The following is a 23,245-nucleotide window of genomic DNA, read 5'->3' as shown; positions in this document are numbered from 1 at the left end:
GCTAAGCATTTTTGTCAATGTAATAGTCTAGGTCAACTCTTGTAACTCTTTTTGAAGTAATAAAGATGAAATATTTGAGTATTATGTGAATTATGTGTGTTTATGTGTTTATTATTTAATTATAAGTGTATAATTAATAAATAATAAAAATAAGCGTCAAAATTAAAGTGTGAGATAAGCCCGATATCTCTACATAAAGTTTTAGACTATGTCTCAAGGTTTCCGTTCATATAAAGAACGCCGAAATCCGAGTTATAACGAAGAAGTTATGGCCCGTCGAAGTTTTACGGCAAAACCGGCACGGCACCGGGAAGCGTAAATAGTGAATTTACGATAGAGTGAGATTTAGCCTTAGCAATCTAAACAAAAGTTGTAGAATATGTTGAACTAAGAACTTCGGTAAAAAGAACGCCCAAATCTGACTTCGTATGAGGAAGTTATGATTTTTCTAAAGATTCGGCTTAGCAGTGCACGACCCGAAACTCGAATTTTAGTTCGAGTGGTTTTTGGCTTACGCGACCTAAATGAGAGTTGAAGATCTCATTAATAGGAACTCAACGGCAAAAAGATGGACGAAAACGGAGTTCGTATGAAGGAGTTACGAATTCTTCGCGGTCATTTAACAGTCTAAAGGCCTCCTACTGTTAAATTTGAGATCGGTCGAGAATTAGCCGACGGAGTCTAAATGAAAGTTGTAGATCTTGATTTTACCTACGCGTGGATATAAAGAACGTCGAAAACGGAGCTCGTATGCGAGAGTTATGATTTTTATAAGTTCGAAGGCTGACACGCGATAGGGGGTGACGTGGCACCACCAGAATTGGACACGTGGCACCACCAGAAGGCCACCACATGGACCAACTCGGCGAGTAGGTCCCCCCTACTCGGCGAGTAGACCAGTCAGCACCCCTATAAATAGAGGTGCCGGGCATTCACTTCTCTTCACACCTCTCCAACATTCTTTCTCTCTCTACACTCTCTCTCTAAGCCTCCTTAAGCCCCCTAAAGCCTAGGTAAACCCCCTAGCACCCGAAGGAAGCCCCGAGGCTCCCGGAGTTCCGAGAAAAGAGCCTTTCGGCTAGGGAACGCTGCTCCAGCGAAGCCCGGTTTTCGAGAAAACCCGCTGTAAGTGAGCTATACCTACCCTAACTTTAGTTTAGCTTATGTTTTAATATAGTAACGTTATTAGGAACTTATAATAAGTACTTGGGCTATTATTATGAGTATTATTAACGCTTAATAATACTCGGACTAATTAATTTGTCGCGGTTATCGTTAAACTAAACCCTAGTGGTATCGATACTAGGTTTTATCGAAGGAATATCGTTTTGAGAGTATCGAAGCGCCGTCCGAGTGCTGAGTCACCACCTTTCAGGTGAGTGCATAGTTACTTTCAACTTACACATAGATATGAAGTATTTTATATAAATTACGTGCTATGTGTGCATATTATCTGAATACTTGCTATCTATGCCAGATGAACATTGTTATACATGTTTTCAATGATTTAAATTGTATATGTATTTTATATCTACGAAAATGTTGGGGTAAAACATGGGTAGATGCAATAGGTGATGTGTGATAAAATGATGAGAGGCCTCGATGTTGATGTTGTTGATTCTGTCATCTAGCGGAGTATGGATGACGACCACGGACTCTTCTAGACAGTCCAGTGGAACACTAGCAGGCTCGCAACCTGTAGGTGTTTGTGAACGATATGTTCATCGGTGTACTCCATCCCCCACATGGTTGCCTTTAGGACATTTATTGTTGAGGAATCCCCTTAGCAGTAGTGTCCGTCCCGATGATGATCCTTAGGCTAGGTCCCTTATGATAGGTGTTTAGGGACGTAAAGTGAGGATAACGGGAACGGGTAATCGGGTTATTGTTGATTGATGAAATTAATAAACTTATTTATTGTGGGTTGAAAACCCTATGTGCTCACCAGGCTCCCAAGCCTGACCCACTCAGTTTTATATATTACAGGTAGTGGCGTATGAGCATAGGTGTGATGTTTTGGACGAGGGATTACGGATATAGGCCTATATATATGAAATATTGTAGTAAGGCTTATATTGTACTGTTTATGCTTTTGATCTGTACGAACATGACATCCCGAGTCTTTTAATGAAATACATTTCTATGGAAATGTTTTTGATAAATCTTTATCATATTTTTGTTTTGGGACAAATTCCGCAATACTTTCATTTAAAATGTAACTCTGATTTTTTAAACAAAGCATAAACAAACCGGTCTTTTCTGGCCGTGATTTTGGGGATGTCACAGTTGGTATCAGAGCATTAGTTTAAGCGAACTAGGAATTTGTAGGATTTCTAGACTTAAACTTAGAATGCTAAGCGATGATTGTGAGGTGTGAGCACTAGCCTATTTTAGGAATTGTGCCTAAAATGCTTTTATGTGCTAAATGCTTTGTGCATAATATGCTGTTAATTGTTCGGATCTATGGTCTGTTGCCGACCGGATCTGGAAACCTCATGTGTTTAGGATTCTAAACGTACGACTACGATATTAGAACTAGCATGTAAACGTTTCGGAGTGATAAGGACGATTTAAACGTCTATCCTAAATAAAGATCTAAATTCACCTTATTCGGTGTATAGATCAAGATGGCAAGGACTCGTAGCGGAAACGTGAACGCGAATGGAGATAGGAACCAACCCCCAGTGGTTCAACAAATACCTGTTGCACCTGAGCCAGTCACGATGGCCGGAGTGCAAGCGATGATCCAGGCTATGTTGGATCGTCAAATGGAGGAAACTAGACGTTTGCTCCAGCAAAATCGAGAGGAAGGCACTATTCGGATCGAACAGCCCGAGTTGAACGAAGGGCAGACTGAGGAAGGAGACTACAGTGGAACTGTTGGTCAAGTCAACCAACCAATAGTTCAAGAAAATAACCAAGATGACGGATTCGAGAGAAATGGATGCAAGTACAAGGATTTTCAGACTTGCAAGCCATCGACTTTCACGGGAAAGGAAGATCCAATCGGAGTCATGGATTAGATCTTGGAGATGGAGTTAGCTTTCATGACATGCGGTTGCAGAGGGAAGCTACAGACCACGTTTGCAGTGCGTCAGTTTCGAGGAGGCGCTGTACGTTGGTGGAATACTTTGGGGAAGACTTTAAGCCCCAACAAACCCCTGGAACTGACATGGGCAGAATTTCTGGTACAATTCAAACGAAAGTACTGCTCAGCTCAAGACCTGTTCGAGCTAGAGAACCAGTTTCTAACCCTAAAGAAGGGGAGCATGTCAATCGATGAATACACGAACAACTTCACAGAAAAGATGGAATTTGCCTTGCGTCTTGTTCCGGATGAGCTGACGAAAATTGATAAGTACGCAAAGGGATTACCATGGGAGTACGCGGTGCCAGTGCGTCAGGCACCTAGTTTGGAGGCAGCTATCTGGGCTGCCAAGTCTGTGGAGGATATGATTAAGGGAAGAGCTGCCAGCAAAGTCGAGGTTGGCGAGAAAAGGAAATTTGACGGATCCTCAAGGTCCAGTAAGAAGGGTAGATTCTCGAAGTCTGGTTCGAGAGGAGGAGGATCAGAAGCGAAGTGGTGTGACAAGTGCAAGAAAAAGCACTCTGGGAAGTGTGACGGAGGGGTCACTTGTTACAAATGCGGAAAGCCTGGGCACTATGCCAATGAATGCACGTTCACTAAGAAGGTCTGTTATGAGTGCAACGAGGAGGGGCACATTTCAAGGGATTGCCCGAAGAAGAAGGAGACAGGAAGACCCAACATACCACCGAAGCCGAAGGCAAGAGCCTTCCAGATGACGCTCGAGGCTGCAAAGGAGGCAGCAGACGTCGCTTCAGGTACCTTTCTTGTAAATGGTTTGCCTACAAATATACTATTTGATTCCGGAGCCAACTACTCCTTTGTGTCGCATAAATTTGGTGGGAAATTAGCATTGCCTGTAGAAAAACTAGATAATGCCCTGATTGTAGAAGTTGCCAGTGGCAAATTCGTACCTGTTAGTAATCGTATTAGGAACATCGTCATTGACCTAAACGGAAACGAATTCCACGAAGAGCTATTACCCATAGAGTTAAACGGTTTCGACATCGTTTTGGGTATGGATTGGCTTAGCGCCAACGATGCTGAGATTCAATGCCGAAAGAAGATAGTAAAGGTAAACTCACCCGGAAAAGAATCATTTATGGTGTATGGGGACAAACGCAGAGTGAATTTTGGAATCATCTCCCTGATGAAAGCCAGGAAATGTTTGTCCAAAGGATGTGCATCATACTTGGCATTCGTAATCGATGCCAAGAAGGAGAAGAAAGAGGTGCAGAATATACCGGTTGTGTGTGATTATCCGGAAGTCTTTCCCGAAGATCTTCCCGGATTACCACCTGATAGACAAGTGGAGTTTCGTATAGACTTGTTACCAGGAACAACACCAATAGCAAAGGCACCTTACCGATTAGCACCGACGGAGATGAAGGAGCTCATGACGCAACTTCAGGAGCTGTTGGACAACGGTTTTATTCGACCTAGTTCATCACCCTGGGGAGCTCCGGTGTTATTCGTAAAGAAGAAGGACGGAAGCATGAGGATGTGCATAGACTACCGAGAGCTGAATAAGGCAACGGTGAAGAACAAGTATCCATTGCCGAGGATTGATGACCTATTCGATCAGCTGCAAGGTTCGAGCTACTTCTCAAAGATCGATCTTAGGTCAGGATATCATCAGCTGAAGGTGAGGGAGCAGGATATTGAAAAGACTGCATTCAGAACAAGATATGGACACTACGAGTTCTTGGTTATGTCATTCAGGCTAACCAATGCTCCCGCAGCATTCATGGATTTGATGAATAGGGTTTGTAAACCATTCCTCGATAAATCCGTGATAGTGTTCATCGACGACATTCTCATCTACTCGAAAAGCCAAGAGGAGCATGGCAAGCATCTACGGGAAGTATTAGAAGTGTTGAAGAAGGAGAAGCTTTTTGCAAAGTTCTCCAAATGCGACTTTTGGATACGGGAAGTCCAATTCTTGGGTCATGTTGTTAACCAGGAGGGAATAATGGTTGACCCCGCAAAGATCGAGGCTGTAATGAAGTGGGAACGTCCAAAGAGTCCCACGGAGATTCGAAGCTTTCTAGGATTAGCCGGATATTATCGACGATTTATCCAAGGCTTTTCTTCGATAGCTGCTCCATTAACAGCTTTGACTCATAAAGGAGCTACATATACGTGGAGTGAGAAACACGATGAGGCATTCGAGAAACTAAAGAAGAAGTTATGTGAAGCACCGATACTTTCTCTACCCGATGGAGTCGAAGATTTCGCGGTTTATAGTGATGCTTCTGGAGTCGGGTTGGGTTGTGTTCTGACCCAAAGAGAAAAGGTGATAGCATACGCATCTCGACAATTGAAAGAGCACGAAAAGAACTACCCCACTCATGATCTGGAGTTGGCAGCGGTAATTTTTGCCTTAAAGATATGGAGGCATTACCTCTACGGCACGAAGTGCAAGCTCTTCACTGATCATAAGAGTCTCCAGTATCTCTTTAATCAGAAGGAGTTGAACATGAGGCAACGACGCTGGCTAGAACTTCTCAAGGACTATGACTGTGAGATACTTTACTACCCAGGTAAAGCAAATATTGTTGCTGATGCTCTCAGTCGGAAAGTCAATCTTGAAAGGAAAAGGCCAAGAGCGTTAAGAATTGAAGTCGTCTCGACGATTGTAGAAAGCATCAGGAAAGCTCAAGAAGAAGCTTTAGAGAAAAATGACCGAAAGGAAGAACGTTTGGGAAGAACGTTAGTGTTCGGTACAAACAGTCGTGGACTGAAGGTATTCCAAGATCGAATTTGGGTACCTAAGACGGGAGGAATAAGAGATCTTCTAATGGAAGAAGCACACAAGACCATGTACTCGATTCATCCTGGTAGCACTAAAATGTATAGGGACCTAAAACCCTACTATTGGTGGCCGACGATGAAGCTCGATGTTGCGAAGTATGTGGCCGAGTGCGTAACATGTGCGAGGGTTAAGGCACAACATCAGAAACCGTATGGGAGTTTAGAACCTTTACCTGTACCCATGGGTAAATGGGAAGACATCACCATGGATTTTGTGACTAAACTGCCCAGGACGAAGAACGGTCACGACATGATTTGGGTAGTCGTGGATCGTTTCACCAAGAGTGCACACTTCATAGCAACCAACGAGAAGTGGTCTATGGATAAGCTCGCAAATGCTTACGTGAAGGAAATTGTAAGACTTCACGGTGTCCCTCTTACGATTGTATCAGATCGTGATAGTCGTTTTACGTCAAGGTTTTGGAGGAGTCTACAAGAGGAGTTAGGTACAAAGTTGTGTTTGAGTACTGCTTATCATCCGCAAACTGATGGTCAGAGCGAAAGAACGATTCAGACGCTGGAAGATATGCTGAGAGCATGTACCCTCGAATTCCAAGGGAATTGGGACGAGCACTTACCTCTAGTAGAATTTTCCTACAACAATAGTTTTCACTCGAGCATCAAGATGGCTCCTTATCAAGCCTTGTATGGGCAGAAGTGTCGTACGCCGTCTTGTTGGCTTGAAGCCGGAGAGAAGCAGTTTATGGGCCCCGAGATAGTCCATGAGACTGCTGAGAAGTTGAAGGTGATTAGGGAAAGAATGTTAGCAGCTCAGGATCGTCAGAAGAGCTATGCTGACAAGAAAAGACGACCGATAACCTTCGAAGTTGGGGATTCGGTTTTGCTTAAAGTCTCACCGTGGAAGGGACTTATAAGATTCGGGAAACGAGGAAAGTTGAGTCCAAGGTTTATTGGACCGTTCAAAGTTCTTCAGAAGATAGGGAACCAAGCTTACAAGTTGGAATTGCCCGAAGAACTCAATGGTATTCATAACACTTTCCATGTGTGTTATTTGAGGAAATACACGGGAGATGTTCCCAACATAATTCCAATCTCAGAGTTAAGGATGGATGAAAATAAAAGGTTGATCGAAGAGCCTGAGGCAATTGTTGACCGTAAGACTAAGAAGTTACGACGCAAGATGGTCGACTTGGTGCTAGTCCGATGGAAACATTCGAATGGGCCGAATCTCACTTGGGAAACAGAGGATGACATGATGAGTCGCTATCCACATCTGTTTGCTGATGCATGATTCCGGGACGGAATCATCCTAAGGGGGAGAGAATTGTAACGCCCGGGTTTCAGGGCTAAGCATTTTTGTCAATGTAATAGTCTAGGTCAACTCTTGTAACTCTTTTTGAAGTAATAAAGATGAAATATTTGAGTATTATGTGAATTATGTGTGTTTATGTGTTTATTATTTAATTATAAGTGTATAATTAATAAATAATAAAAATAAGCGTCAAAATTAAAGTGTGAGATAAGCCCGATATCTCTACATAAAGTTTTAGACTATGTCTCAAGGTTTCCGTACATATAAAGAACGCCGAAATCCGAGTTATAACGAAGAAGTTATGGCCCGTCGAAGTTTTACGGCAAAACCGGCACGGCACCGGGAAGCGTAAATAGTGAATTTACGATAGAGTGAGATTTAGCCTTAGCAATCTAAACAAAAGTTGTAGAATATGTTGAACTAAGAACTTCGGTAAAAAGAACGCTCAAATCTGACTTCGTATGAGGAAGTTATGATTTTTCTAAAGATTCGGCTTAGCAGTGCACGACCCGAAACTCGAATTTTAGTTCGAGTGGTTTTTGGCTTACGCGACCTAAATGAGAGTTGAAGATCTCATTAATAGGAACTCAACGGCAAAAAGATGGACGAAAACGGAGTTCGTATGAAGGAGTTACGAATTCTTCGCGGTCATTTAACAGTCTAAAGGCCTCCTACTGTTAAATTTGAGATCGGTCGAGAATTAGCCGACGGAGTCTAAATGAAAGTTGTAGATCTTGATTTTACCTACGCGTGGATATAAAGAACGTCGAAAACGGAGCTCGTATGCGAGAGTTATGATTTTTATAAGTTCGAAGGCTGACACGCGATAGGGGGTGACGTGGCACCACCAGAATTGGACACGTGGCACCACCAGAAGGCCACCACATGGACCAACTCGGCGAGTAGGTCCCCCCTACTCGGCGAGTAGACCAGTCAGCACCCCTATAAATAGAGGTGCCGGGCATTCACTTCTCTTCACACCTCTCCAACATTCTTTCTCTCTCTACACTCTCTCTCTAAGCCTCCTTAAGCCCCCTAAAGCCTAGGTAAACCCCCTAGCACCCGAAGGAAGCCCCGAGGCTCCCGGAGTTCCGAGAAAAGAGCCTTTCGGCTAGGGAACGCTGCTCCAGCGAAGCCCGGTTTTCGAGAAAACCCGCTGTAAGTGAGCTATACCTACCCTAACTTTAGTTTAGCTTATGTTTTAATATAGTAACGTTATTAGGAACTTATAATAAGTACTTGGGCTATTATTATGAGTATTATTAACGCTTAATAATACTCGGACTAATTAATTTGTCGCGGTTATCGTTAAACTAAACCCTAGTGGTATCGATACTAGGTTTTATCGAAGGAATATCGTTTTGAGAGTATCGAAGCGCCGTCCGAGTGCTGAGTCACCACCTTTCAGGTGAGTGCATAGTTACTTTCAACTTACACATAGATATGAAGTATTTTATATAAATTACGTGCTATGTGTGCATATTATCTGAATACTTGCTATCTATGCCAGATGAACATTGTTATACATGTTTTCAATGATTTAAATTGTATATGTATTTTATATCTACGAAAATGTTGGGGTAAAACATGGGTAGATGCAATAGGTGATGTGTGATAAAATGATGAGAGGCCTCGATGTTGATGTTGTTGATTCTGTCATCTAGCGGAGTATGGATGACGACCACGGACTCTTCTAGACAGTCCAGTGGAACACTAGCAGGCTCGCAACCTGTAGGTGTTTGTGAACGATATGTTCATCGGTGTACTCCATCCCCCACATGGTTGCCTTTAGGACATTTATTGCTGAGGAATCCCCTTAGCAGTAGTGTCCGTCCCGATGATGATCCTTAGGCTAGGTCCCTTATGATAGGTGTTTAGGGACGTAAAGTGAGGATAACGGGAACGGGTAATCGGGTTATTGTTGATTGATGAAATTAATAAACTTATTTATTGTGGGTTGAAAACCCTATGTGCTCACCAGGCTCCCAAGCCTGACCCACTCAGTTTTATATATTACAGGTAGTGGCGCATGAGCATAGGTGTGATGTTTTGGACGAGGGATTACGGATATAGGCCTATAGATATGAAATATTGTAGTAAGACTTATATTGTACTGTTTATGCTTTTGATCTGTACGAACATGACATCCCGAGTCTTTTAATGAAATACATTTCTATGGAAATGCTTTTGATAAATCTTTATCATATTTTTGTTTTAGGACAAATTCCGCAACACTTTCATTTAAAATGTAACTCTGATTTTTTAAACAAAGCATAAACAAACCGGTCTTTTCTGGCCGTGATTTTGGGGATGTCACAGTTGGTATCAGAGCATTAGTTTAAGCGAACTAGGAATTTGTAGGATTTCTAGACTTAAACTTAGAATGCTAAGCGATGATTGTGAGGTGTGAGCACTAGCCTATTTTAGGAATTGTGCCTAAAATGCTTTTATGTGCTAAATGCTTTGTGCATAATATGCTGTTAATTGTTCGGATCTATGGTCTGTTGCCGACCGGATCTGGAAACCTCATGTGTTTAGGATTCTAAACGTACGACTACGATATTAGAACTAGCATGTAAACGTTTCGGAGTGATAAGGACGATTTAAACGTCTATCCTAAATAAAGATCTAAATTCACCTTATTCGGTGTATAGATCAAGATGGCAAGGACTCGTAGCGGAAACGTGAACGCGAATGGAGATAGGAACCAACCCCCAGTGGTTCAACAAATACCTGTTGCACCTGAGCCAGTCACGATGGCCGGAGTGCAAGCGATGATCCAGGCTATGTTGGATCGTCAAATGGAGGAAACTAGACGTTTGCTCCAGCAAAATCGAGAGGAAGGCACTATTCGGATCGAACAGCCCGAGTTGAACGAAGGGCAGACTGAGGAAGGAGACTACAGTGGAACTGTTGGTCAAGTCAACCAACCAATAGTTCAAGAAAATAACCAAGATGACGGATTCGAGAGAAATGGATGCAAGTACAAGGATTTTCAGACTTGCAAGCCATCGACTTTCACGGGAAAGGAAGATCCAATCGGAGTCATGGATTGGATCTTGGAGATGGAGTTAGCTTTCATGACATGCGGTTGCAGAGGGAAGCTACAGACCACGTTTGCAGTGCGTCAGTTTCGAGGAGGCGCTGTACGTTGGTGGAATACTTTGGGGAAGACTTTAAGCCCTACGACAGGCGCTGTACGTTGGTGGAATACTTCGAGGAGGCGCTGTACGTTGGTTCCCACTTCCACTCGGGAATCTCCAATGGCTGTAACTTGCCATGCGGTCTCTGGTGCTCGGCCTTAACCCTACGACAGGTCAAGCACCTCTCAACGAACCATGCGACGTCCCTCTTCATACAGGGCCACCAATACTCCTTCCTCAAATCCAAATACATCTTCGTAGCACCGGGATGGATCGAGAATTTCGATCTATGAGCCTCTTCCATCAAAGTAATACGCGTACCGCCCACGAACGGTACCCAAATCCGACCCTGAAACGTCATAAGCCCTCGTCCATCCTTAACGAACTCTGAAATTAACCCCACGACCCGCTCTTTCTTCTGCATTTCTGATCGCACCACTTCGGCCTGTGCCCCACGAATAACATCCAATACTGGAGTCATCACAGTCAGTCTCAAACATACATCTCGCAATGGAGTGCTCTCCGCCCTACGGCTCAATGCATCGGCTACCACATTAGCCTTGCCTGGGTGGTACAGGATCTCACAATCATAATCCTTGACCACATCCAACCACCTCCTCTGACGCATATTTAGGTTGGGCTGATCCATCAAATACTTCAAACTCCTATGGTCCGTGTATATCGTACATCGAACCCCATACAAGTAGTGACGCCAAATCTTGAGAGCGAACACTACTGCCCCCAACTCTAAATCATGCGTGGGGTATCTCGCCTCATGAGGCTTCAGCTGCCTCGACGCATAAGCTATCACATGACCCCTCTGCATCAACACTGCACCCAGTCCCGAAATCGATGCGTCGCAATATACCACAAAATCTTCCATCCCTTCAGGGAGAGCTAATACCGGGGCTTCGCACAACCTCTGGCGAAGTGTCTCAAAGGAGGTCTGCTGCTCGGGCCCCCATGAGAATGCAACACCCTTCCGGGTCAATCTGGTGAGTGGCACTGCGATCTTGGAGAAATCCTTGATGAATCTCCGATAATACCCTGCCAACCCAAGGAAGCTCCTGATCTCAGAAGGTGACTTCGGCACCTCCCAACTCATCACCGCCTCAACCTTGGCCGGATCGACCAATATCCCTTTCTGATTGACAACATGTCCTAGAAATTGGACCTCCCGCAGCCAGAAGTCACATTTGGAGAACTTTGCATAAAGCTTCTCCGACCTCAATACCTCGAGGACCTCCCTCAAATGCTCCTCATGCTGCTCTCTAGATCTAGAATACACCAGAATGTCGTCGATAAATACAATCACTGACCGATCCAACATCGGTCTGCATACCCTATTCATGAGATCCATGAACACAGCCGGGGCATTGGTGAGCCCGAAAGGCATCACCACAAACTCATAATGCCCATAACGCGTCCTAAACGTTGTCTTCTGGACATCCCCATCCCGTACTCTCACCTGATGGTACCCTGACCTCAGATCGATCTTGGAAAACCAAGACGCTCCCTGCAATTGATCGAATAAATCATCGATCCTCGGTAACGGGTAACGGTTCTTGACCGTCAACTTGTTCAACTCCCGGTAATCAATACACATCCGGTGTGAACCATCCTTCTTCTTGACGAACAGAATAGGTGCTCCCCACGGCGAGCTGCTCGGCCGAATGAATCCCTTCCCCAGCAACTCCTAGAGCTGCGAGGACAACTCTTGCATCTCTGGAGGTGCAAGACGATAAGGCACCTTAGCAATAGGCGCGGCCCCCGGAACCAGATCGATACCAAACTCTACTTGCCTCACAGGAGGTACTCCCGACAGCTCTTCGGGGAAAACATCTGGAAACTTGCGCACCACAGGGACCTCCTCAACTGATTTCGGTCTCTCGGAAACCTCCCGCGTATCCATCACATACGCCACAAAACCCTTACAGCCCTGCTGTAGACACTGCCTCGCCCTAGCGGCCGAACAAAAAGTTGATCCCGAACGGGTACCCTCGCCGTACACCGAAAGAACTCCCCCACTATGGTCTCGTATAGTCACCAACTGACGCTCACAGTCGATGACAGCGCCGAATCGGCTCAACCAGTCCATGCCCACGATGACACAGACATCACCCATCGCAATAGGAATCAGGTCAATCGGGAATTCAACCCCGAAAATCTCTAGTACACATCCCCGAAGAACCTCCGTGGCACAAATCACTTTCTCGTCAGCTATAGAAACTCTCAAAGGTCGACTCAACGACTCACGACTAACGCTGATATGCTGACTAAAGGCTAAGGACACAAAGGACCTACTCGCACCCGAGTCAAATAACACTAAGGCAGGCACAGAGTTCACAAGGAAAGTACCTACGCATATAATAACATAAGCATAACATCTCGACATTTAAAATAAATACATGAATTACAACATACCTGCCACGACATCGGGCGCAGCGCGGACCTCCTCCGCAGTCGGCTGAAAGGCTCTTCCCCGAGCCCTCGGGGCCTCGGCCTTCACCGGTCGAGTCGCAGTAGCTCCGGCAGCAGGTGCAGATCCCTGAAGAAGCTGAGGGCACTCGGCCTTCCTATGGCCTGTCTGGTTGCAATGAAAGCAAACCGTAAATCCCTTGGGACACTCCCTAGCAATGTGCCCCTCCTTGCCACACTTGTAGCAAGCACCAGATCGACACGCCCCGTCATGACCCTTGCCGCACTTTCCGCAAGTGCGGCCCTTCGAACCTCCTTTGCTCGCATCGACGGACTTTATCCGCTTGGCTGTCGGCTGGAACTGAGCCGGTCGCCGGTTCACCCGCTGAGACTCGGCCTCCTCCCTGGCCTGGGTCTCCAACTCGATCTCGCGCTTCCTGGCATTCGCCTGAAGCTCAGCAAAAGTATGGTAAGTGGAGTTTGACACAAACTCCCGGATATCTCTCCTCAACACTCCCAAGTACCGGCTCATCCGAGCCTGATCAGTGGATACCAGCTCGGGGCAGAACATCGCCCTCTCATGAAACTTCCGCGTGATCACCGCAACAGAATCAGTACCCTGCTTGAGGGTTAAGAACTCCTGTACCAATCGTTCCCTCTCCACCGGAGGAACGTACTCATCCCTGAACATGGCAGTAAACCCCTCCCATGTCACTGCTGTAGTCTCTGCCAAAGTGAAGTTCGCCGTCACGAACTTCCACCAGTCTTTCGCTCCCAGACGGAGCTGGTTCAATGCGAACCGTACCCTCAGGTGCTCCGGGCATGAACAAGTGTAGAAGCACCCCTCTATATCCGCGATCCACCTCATCGCAGCAATCGGATCCTGCGTCCCATCGAACTCCGGTGGCTTCGTGTTGCTGAACTCTCGGAACAGCAACGAGTCACCCCCCTGTGGCCTAGCAGCGGCCACAGCTGCGGTAGCTGCAGCGGTTGCAGCCTCAGTCAATGCGGCGTACCGCTCATCAAACGTCTCCATCAGGGTGGTCTTAATAGACCCAAACATCTCCGGGATCTCAGCCCGGATCGCCGCCGCTACCTCCTCGTGAATCATCTGACGAATCTCCTCATCACTCACACCGCTCGAACTCGCTCCGTGGCGTGGTCTAACCATGATGTCTCTGAAATACAACATAAATCTATCAGAGACTCCATCGAGTATAATCGTACTCGATAACGCAACCCTACTCAGTCTCCGATATCCAAGGATTCTTACTTGGGCCTCCCACTGACCCGGTGTCTTCGGTAGTACGGGCCCAATACTACCGACCACACCGCATCAGCAGTCATCCCAAATCTTCCTCCCCAAACTCCGGATAGTGAGTACTCTACTTCTGATATGCACTATCTACCCGCGTACTAGCAACGCATCTCATATAGGCAAACTTCCTTAGACTAAGGCATCACAAATCAGGCCACTCTAGTCCTATCATGAATACCTAGTCTTCTAGCATGCATAACAATTCATATCATATAATATTGTAAGGTATTTTGGGGATCTTTACCGTTCGGGCGCTGACTGATCGTACACACTGCTTCTTTCTTGCTTACCACAAAACCATTTACAAAAGTTTATGCCTTTATTTAAAAAGTTTTCCTCAAATCCTCGGTTTGAGTTCAGCTACTCCCGAAGGTGCACCCGAATCCCTCAAACCAAGGCTCTGATACCAATTGTAACAACGCAAATTTTCAAACAATTTTTTTTTTTTCATTTTAAAAATATATTTATTTCCATTCAAAACAAGGCATAAATAGTTTAAGTATTCTGTCAAATACAAATAGTCAAAATCCCAAGATCATAAAAGCATTCTTCAGTGTGTATCGATCACGCCGGCGCCTTCCCACGGTCCTCGCTAGTACCTGAAATACATGCACAACAACTGTAAGCATAAATGCTTAGTGAGTTCCCCAATATACAACTTACGCACATACGCCTTTCCAGGCCCTGACCTTCCGGTCCATGTGTCTCAGGGGACTTCCGTCCCTGCTGGGTAAACCTTCCGGTCCTACCCACGCCGACCTTCCGGTCCATCACACAATATATTGCCTTCCGGCCCATAACATATTGCCTTCCGGCCCATAATATAATCGCCTTCCGGCCCATAACATACATAGCACATATAACAAGCAGCTTACCACATATAGCATACATATCACATATCATAGCTGACCTTCCGGTCATACAGTCAAAAACCCTTCCGGGTCCAGTATAGTGAGAAGACTCACCTCGCGAATGCTGAAAGCTAGCAAATCCTGAATCACTCGTGCACAATCCGACGAGCTACAACCTCCCTATAACATCACATATCCCTCATTAACACTTATATCTTCTAAGTGTGACTATCCCTAAGAAGTCAGACTTAGGTCAACTCTGGTCAACGGTCAACGGTCAACGGTCAACGGTCAAGGGTCAACTCGACCGGACTCGGCGAGTGCCATGGCGACTCGGCGAGTCTAGACGTCCTCCCCAACTTCCCTTGATGTTCCCTTTCTACTCGTCGAGTATCCCTCTTGGCTCGACGAGATCCTTGTGGAAGAATCGCGGGGCCACCCCGACTCCACTCGTCGAGTCTGAAGAACAGCTCGACGAGTTCCAGTCAATCTCCAATCTACTCGCCGAGTCTGTTCATCGGACTCGGCGAGTCCATGCCATGCAGTCGATCAAACCGCTTCCTGAGATAAGTTTTGTCCTGAATACACAAGCATGGGACCTTCTGGGCCTCTAAAGGTCCTAATACAAGGTCATATTCAATTGGGTAACAAGGTAATAATCCATCTAATCATCAAATGGGTTCCATAAACCCTAGATCCATGCACACATCAAAATAACAGAAATGATCTGAAATGTTACCTGGATAACGCACCCTCTGTGCCCCCAAACCTCAGAACCCGAATCCCTTGCAGTTCCTTTAGCCAAACTCTTCTCCCCTTGCACCACAACTTCTTCAAGTCACCAATGGTCTTCAATTTTGCTCTAGATGCCCACAGCCGCTTAGGGTTCTTCTCAATCGACTAAAAGACGAACAATGACGACATATAATGCGTTATATACAACCCAAACCTGAACGGTTAGGGTTTTCGCTAAACAGCGTAGACTCGCCGAGTCCATATCCGGACTCGTCGAGTCCAGTCGCGAACCCGCGACCAAGTCTGCGGTCCTACTCGGCGAGTCTAGGCTCCAACTCGCCGAGTCCCCTCTTAACTCACCCCAAAAATATAATTTAACAATACCTGAGATTTCGGGCTGATACAATACTTGAGTCGATAGTAGCATATTCCTTTTAGGTTGCCCTCAAGACTAGCAATTGAGAAGGATGATTTTGGAGAAAGAGGTTGATTTATTAATTTGATTAATAAATTGAAATAAGTAATTTATTAATACATTATAAGAATAATATATTAATTAGAAATAATAATATTTAATCAGAAATTAATTAGAATTAATTTGGGATTAAAAAAAATAATTATAAGTGTAGGGACTGAATTGTAATTGTTCAATAGTTGAGCAAAAGACAATCTAGAACCCTCCATTGACTATGGATGGTTTCTAGAGCCTTAGGGTTTCTAGAATGGTCTTTTATGGATAATTACCCGGTTTAAGATAATATTGGATTTGGGCTTATCTAGGGTTTCCTAACTGCACTATAAATAAGGCTTATACCCTATGATTTTGGCCACTTCTTCCTAGAGAACACAAGCCAAAAATTTGCCTCCTCTCTCCTTCTCCATAATCTTCTTCAATTGCTAGTGTTGGGTGTGAGCCATTAGAGGCGTGATAATTGTGACGCTTGTTCTCAAAGTCTCAACAACACTAAATGATTTAGATTGTTATTACTATATAACAATCAAAGGTATGTTTTTGTAACCATAATTATGTAATTTTGATTATATATTAGTGTTATAGGGTTTCTACGTTGTTATTCAGATGGTATGTTAAATTAGAGAAAACGTAGATCAATTTTAGGGTTTCATGCACACGTATGTTATGCTCAAAACCCATAAGTGGTATCAGAGCGTAGGTTTAGTTTTCTTTTGAATTGATATTAATGTGAACTTGAACAAGGAGGTGAAAACAGAATCGTCATTCTATTCATTAAACACTCCGCGAAGTTCTTCTTACACGGCATGTTGGCCTGTGAAATCGACCCAACACGACATGGCGATTGCTCATCACGGCGTGTTAAGCTGTCAGATCCTAAAAATTCATTTTTTTCAATTAATATATATATATATATATATATATATATATATATATATATATATATATATATATATATATATATATAAGACAAGCCAGTCGAACCGCTAGTATGCTTCATTCATGAAGCCGATCTATAAAGGAAGTATAAGGAGATTGTCTATAAAGTGACGATTGATTGGGTGTCCACTCTCACTTATCGCTTCCTTGATTGGTGGAGGGTAGTTAACCAAACGGGTTTAATAAGACACTTAATCCTCATTAATAAGTATAATGATCTATAAAACAACTAAATACATTTTATAAAATTCTCAATATTAGTTACTTTAGGAAAAATATGAAATTGTATGTTAATCCATGAAATTACGCATTGCACTTTATTGGTCGTTAGTGGAGCGTGTGTGGATAATCGACACACTAATATGGACTAATAAAGAGTGGCAATGGGTGTCTCGTAAATTATCATTGATTACTGGAGCACGTGTGGCTAACCGACACATTAAAATGGGATGATAAATGGCATCAGGAGTACCAAGCTAATTTGCATGGTTATTCACATCTTGTTTGTGATCCTCGGTATCCCAGTCACAAATGGAAGAGCATAATCGAGATCAAACTTGTCATTGAAAAGTTCAATGATTCTCAATAGATCTAGGAATTTCATTCAAAACCTAATTCGTTCAAATTTCGTTTTTGGTGGTGAAATTAGTGAATCTTCATTTACCTACCTTTATATAATTTACAATTAGATTACGACATCCCGTTTCTAAGTTGCAGATTATTTAGTTGGATCCTAGCCTTGATATTTCATTTGGGTGTTATATTGAGGATTATTCTTATCTAACTAAAACTTTCTTTTCTACTCTTTCATATGTCTAGCTACTCCAAATGATGCTTCTGGTTCCTCCTCCTCCAACAACAACTTCTCTCTGTTGAACATTTGCTTAAATGTGCAATTGGATGACATAATCTACAACGATTGGAGCTAAGAAGAAGTGAGGATGTGAAGCATGGAAGGATGAACCTAATTATGGGCAATAGGAGATCTTCACATGTTACCAAGATTGGAGTTTATAACTTAGTGCTTAGTAATGGTGTTAGTTTAGATTTGATGAATTGTTGCTACTCATTAGAAATGACACAAAACATTATTTCTTTTTATGCATTGTTCAGACAAAGTTTTAGATATTCTTTTGAAAAGACTTTATTTTTTTTTTTTTACATTCCTCCCAAGTTTTGTATGATATTTGTATGGATGGCCGAGAGAATGCTTGTTTCATTTGACTGACAATTTAGTTGGTTATCTTGCTTATTTATGTAATGCAATGCAATGTAACAATTCATTAGTATGTATTTTTTTTTTGATGACTCAACTTTTATAAATGTATATTTGCATATATTAGAAACAAAAATAATATGATGAATTCAAATAAACAAATATTTACAATAAATTGTAAATGACTATTTAGTTGGTTTTCTTGCTTATTTATGTAATGCAATGTAATGTAACAATTCACTAGTATATGTATTTTTTTTAATGACTCAACTTTTATAAATGTATATTTGCATATACAATATTAGAAACAAAAATAATATGATGAATTCAAATAAATAAATATTTACATTAAATCGTAAATGATTACATTAATTTTAAAACATAAATTCATAATAACTTTCATTTCTCTCTTATTTCAACATGAATATTTGTCATATAATATGTTTTTTTATGTAAAATATAAATTAAAAATAAATCTTAATTTTTAATTAAAAGCAATGCATGGTCGATCCTGAAAAATTAAATATCATCAAAAGCACCGACAAACTAGATAGAAAAGATCTTGATTGTTATTATTTTAAATAATAATTTATATATATTATATAATAAAAAAATAGCCCCTATACAATTGTCCATTTTGCAACACCCCTATGAAGTGGTGATGTATGTTGTTGCTCCTGATTTAAATAATAAATATAGAATTTTAAATCAAAATATCATTTGCCAACCAATAGGATTTATCAAACCATATCAAGAAATCGGACAACCTAATCTTGTAAGCAACTATATATAATCGTATGACAATGTCCACCATCGAGTAAATTAAATCGCTCATTCCTCATAGTGAATATTACCATCCTGATAAATAAACTTACACAACATGGTCGACTTTTAAACCCCACCATTGGTAACTTTGAATGAAAGAAGTCGACATGCAAAGGTTTTTGAAAAGCGACATAGTGAAAAACATTATAAAAAAACCTATGAAAAAATATGTTCCCAAACATTCAATATATATTGTAAGAGTCTGCAAACTTAATTTGTATGTACTTCCTCCGGATATAGATGTTAGGTGCATTTAATATCTTAGCTGAGGAAATATTTCCAATTATTTATATTCATTTCCAATAAATACGAAACGCTACATGCATGAAATACGTTATGTGAGAATATTGTGAGAGACTCATGAGCAATATATTTTCAACTGATTACCTACAATATAGTGAATTTAATCTTTAACGATGTTGAATTAGATAACATATTGTTACATAAACAACGAAAAAAATAAATTCCTTAGAAGATAGATGCTATTTGCTAAATAAAAAACCACTATTACACCTACTATAGAAGATATTTTGTTTGAAAAAGTATGATATCATCAAGGGAAAGCCATGCATATATTATATAATGTACTTTTACTTTGTTTTTAGGCTGATCTTAGACCTTTTTTGGTAACAAATGTTTGATTAATCCTTTATATTTATATTGTGTGTTGCATCGTTAATTATTTTTCCTTATTCTTGATCATATGTATTATTTTAGTGAATAACATACATACAGGATATTTTTCCTTAATAGCTCAATAAAATTTGGCACGTCTCATAATTATCATCAGCCGAAGAGGCTTTGGGTTCTCTCCATCTCCTAGGGTTTGTACGCGTCACTTTTCCGATCATCATTTCCCAGTGTAACTATAAATTCCGCATTCTTCTAGCGAATAACAATAACCATTTCTCCAATTCTTCCCCTACAAGCTCCTTACTTTCTCACTTGAAACTCCGAAGAGATGGCTGTCATTACTTTCTCTGATCTTCACACCGAGGCTGGCCTCAGATTCCTCGAATCCTTCCTCTCCGGGAAGACATACATCTCCGGGTTCGTATTTATCGTTTTCTATCGTAGTATACGCGAGGTTAATTTATCTTATGTTTCGTGGTTAATTTGAATTTGGTTTTATGTTACAGGAATCAAATTACAAAGGATGATGTGAAGGTTTACGCTGCTGTTTTGGAAAAACCCAATGCAGATCTCTATCCCTCTGCCAGCAAGTGGTACGACTGCGTTGCTTCGAAACTTGCAACAAGGTTTGTCCGATAATCACACTTTCGTTATTGAAAATTTCGGGTTGCTTCAGTGTTTGTTCTTAATGTGATCCGCATTATGATCTAAACGTTTTTTTTAATATGTATGATATGATCGTTATATCAATTCGTATTGATGTCAATTTCTTAGTGAATTATCAATAGTGTGTTCTTTACAATTTTTATATGATCATGGACATGGTAATTTTTTTATGCCTATTGATGTGGATTCTTAGTTTTGTATGATTGTATCCTTATTGCAGTTTCCCTGGTAAAGCAGCTGGAGTGAGAATTTCTTCCCAAGCTCCATCAGCAGAAGCTGCTCTTGTCAATGGAGTTACCAATGGAGTTGCCAAGGTGTGTAATGTGTATGGATGTTTATTATTATTATTATTTTTTTTTAATGTCAGTTTACAAGAACAAAATAATGATATTTCAGGAAGATGCTGCTGACGAGGATGATGACCTGGATCTCTTTGGTGACGAGACAGAGGAGGAAAAGAAGGCAGCTGAAGCACGTGATCAAGCAAAAGCATCAACAAAGAAGAAAGAGAGCGAGTTTCTTGTTTTTGATTTTTCACTATTATTTAACTTTTCGCAACATTAATATGCTCTAAAATGGCAATTTGGTAAATAAATTGTGATTCAGGTGGCAAATCATCTGTTCTTATGGATGTAAAGCCATGGGATGATGAGACAGACATGAAGAAGCTTGAGGAAGCTGTTCGCAGTGTTGAAATGGAAGGACTTTTGTGGGGTGCATGTACGCTAATTTCATTTCTCAATCTAAACAACAAACTTAATACTTTTTTTTTAACGCATTATAGCAGTGGACTTAGAAAATGTTGTACAATGTGCAGCGAAACTTGTACCAGTTGGGTATGGGATCAAGAAGCTGACGATTATGATGACGATTGTGGATGATCTTGTTTCGGTGGATACTCTGATAGAGGAGCGGCTTACAGTGGAGCCCATCAATGAGTATGTGCAGAGTTGTGACATTGTTGCCTTCAACAAAATCTAAAATTTTTCATGCTGTGATTTGATTTGCAACAATTTTGCTTCGATTAGTGTTTCGGGGTTTTAATTTCATTATTTACTTTGATTTTGGTTTTGCTAGCTTTTGAGTTATCTATTTTTAATGGAAAAATGATGAAATTTCAATCCATCTTTGTTTTAGTACTTATTTGTTTGAGTACTTATGTTGTAAGTTTATAATCAACCTTATAATATGTGTTTGAGTTTCTATTTAAATCTTATCGTATATTCTTTTTAGTAATAACAATCTTGTGCTATTGAGTCCTAGCATTGCTCAATGCTAGGACTCAATATGAGTCTCAACTGTGCAACATAACAAGTTCATATGACAAAAATTAATGGTTTAGCTGAAAATCCATATAATATGTTACCAAAGAGTTTTTGTACAATTTTTCCAATAATGTTTTGATTGAAAGTGTATATAAATTGTTCTATCAAATAATTCAATAAGATGCAACTTTACCACTTTATCACTTAGGATTGTAAATTAGTTAATGATCGATTTTGGACACTTTGAACCTTAATAAAAAAGAACGATTGTTATTGACCGGTTTCTCTAAAGTTGTTTCGTAGATGTTAATTTTATACATTTTCACATAATCATTCATATGTTTGTAATAAATAGATGATAGATTGAAGAGTTGCTAACTTTTGTTTTTAATGTTTATAGCTTTTTTTTTTTGAAGAAAACAAAAACATTAAAATTCATAGTTTTTTACTCTTTACAAACAAACATCCATATCGGTATATAAAACATATATTTTTTCTCGACTTGTTGACATTCACATTCACAATGTGAATATAAATTGCTCCTAACTTTTACAAAAGCTAATTCACATATGAGTGATTACTGTATATATATTTTTACTAACAATCTTTGATCATTCACTAATTAATCATTAATAGATAAATTATTGATACTCGACATTCGATGTGAATGTCCATCATATACAAGAATCATGTAATTACTAACGATTTCTAATTCTACATCATTTTCGTTTACATATGAATGTTGAATATATGTGTGTGTGTGATCATTGATATGATATATATAGAACTTACATATGAACTCGAATAAATATTCACATGCACACATGTCTCCTTGTAGATCGTTGATAACTCCGATTCACATGTAAATGTTAGTAAACTCATTTCCAAAGTTTGTTTTAATATTCTGATCATTCACAAGTCAATTTACTAAGATTCACAAGTAAACTATTCATATTCATCTAACATTGAATTAACATGTGAATTCAAATAAATAATCACATGTATATATACATGTCTTTCTTTTTAGATGATAATTTGGTTTTGTGTGAGTAGATTCATAGGTGAATCTTAGTAAATTCACTTACAAAATTTTATTTACTATTTCAACATTTTAATAATTTATAGGTGAATCTAGGGCTGACAATTCTCGACACGACACGAAATAAATGAGTTTGGGTTGAGTTTTTCAACCCGCCAACATGTTTATTAAACGGGTCATATATGGGTTTCTCAAAAAATAAACGAGTTTACCCGCCAACCCGTTTATCTTTTTAATAAAAAAAATTATTTTATTTTTAAATGTATTTATGTATCAAGTATTAATATACCATTGATTAAGAGACCATTTGACTGTTTTGACATTTTGACTTGTGGTGGATAGCCTAAGGTCGTAAGTCGTAACCTGTAAGGCTAAGTCTGTAACCATTTTGTCCATTTGTCCTAAATAATAATCTCAAAATCAAATCGTGTATGAGTGTATCTCCCTCTTTCAGACTTCCAGTCTCCCGGTCTCCGACAGTCCCATTCTCCCCTCTGTTACTCTGTGATCGAAATCAGATATCGAAATGGTGTTGGAGAATTGACTTGTTTTT

General features: G+C 41.0%; 1 protein-coding gene and 1 long non-coding RNA gene across 2 annotated transcripts; both read left to right on the top strand.

Annotated features, from left to right (window-relative positions):
* The first annotated feature begins 8,168 nt into the window (after nucleotides 1-8,168).
* LOC145056928 (uncharacterized) lies at nucleotides 8,169-9,242 on the top strand. The gene is made up of 3 exons (XR_013685943.1): nucleotides 8,169-8,330; nucleotides 8,512-8,580; nucleotides 9,192-9,242. It is a non-coding gene; the product is annotated as an uncharacterized LOC145056928 (long non-coding RNA).
* Nucleotides 9,243-19,843: 10,601 nt separating this feature from the next.
* Nucleotides 19,844-21,593, top strand: LOC145057984 (elongation factor 1-beta 1-like). The gene is made up of 6 exons (XM_079005902.1): nucleotides 19,844-20,139; nucleotides 20,229-20,348; nucleotides 20,609-20,702; nucleotides 20,785-20,899; nucleotides 20,995-21,108; nucleotides 21,206-21,593. The coding sequence occupies exons 1-6, from the start codon at nucleotides 20,051-20,053 to the stop codon at nucleotides 21,367-21,369; spliced, it is 696 nt and encodes a 231-aa protein (XP_078862028.1). The 5' UTR covers nucleotides 19,844-20,050; the 3' UTR covers nucleotides 21,370-21,593.
* The last annotated feature ends 1,652 nt before the right edge of the window (nucleotides 21,594-23,245 follow it).

Source organism: Lactuca serriola, chromosome 6 (assembly GCF_051521515.1).
Source record: "Lactuca serriola cultivar US96UC23 chromosome 6, Lser_US96UC23_V15, whole genome shotgun sequence".
NCBI lineage: Eukaryota > Viridiplantae > Streptophyta > Magnoliopsida > Asterales > Asteraceae > Lactuca > Lactuca serriola.
Note: the sequence above shows the minus strand (reverse complement) of the source record. Positions and strands in the feature narration are given on the sequence as shown.

What these genes read in the sequence shown, in the direction of transcription:
- LOC145057984 (XM_079005902.1), top strand. Translation starts at nt 20,051, where the DNA reads ATGGCTGTCATTACTTTCTCTGATCTTCACACCGAGGCTGGCCTCAGA. An exon ending in GGGAAGACATACATCTCCGG is followed by an intron (nt 20,140 to 20,228) that starts GTTCGTATTTAT and finishes TTTATGTTACAG; the next exon opens with GAATCAAATTACAAAGGATG. An exon ending in TTACCAATGGAGTTGCCAAG is followed by an intron (nt 20,703 to 20,784) that starts GTGTGTAATGTG and finishes ATGATATTTCAG; the next exon opens with GAAGATGCTGCTGACGAGGA.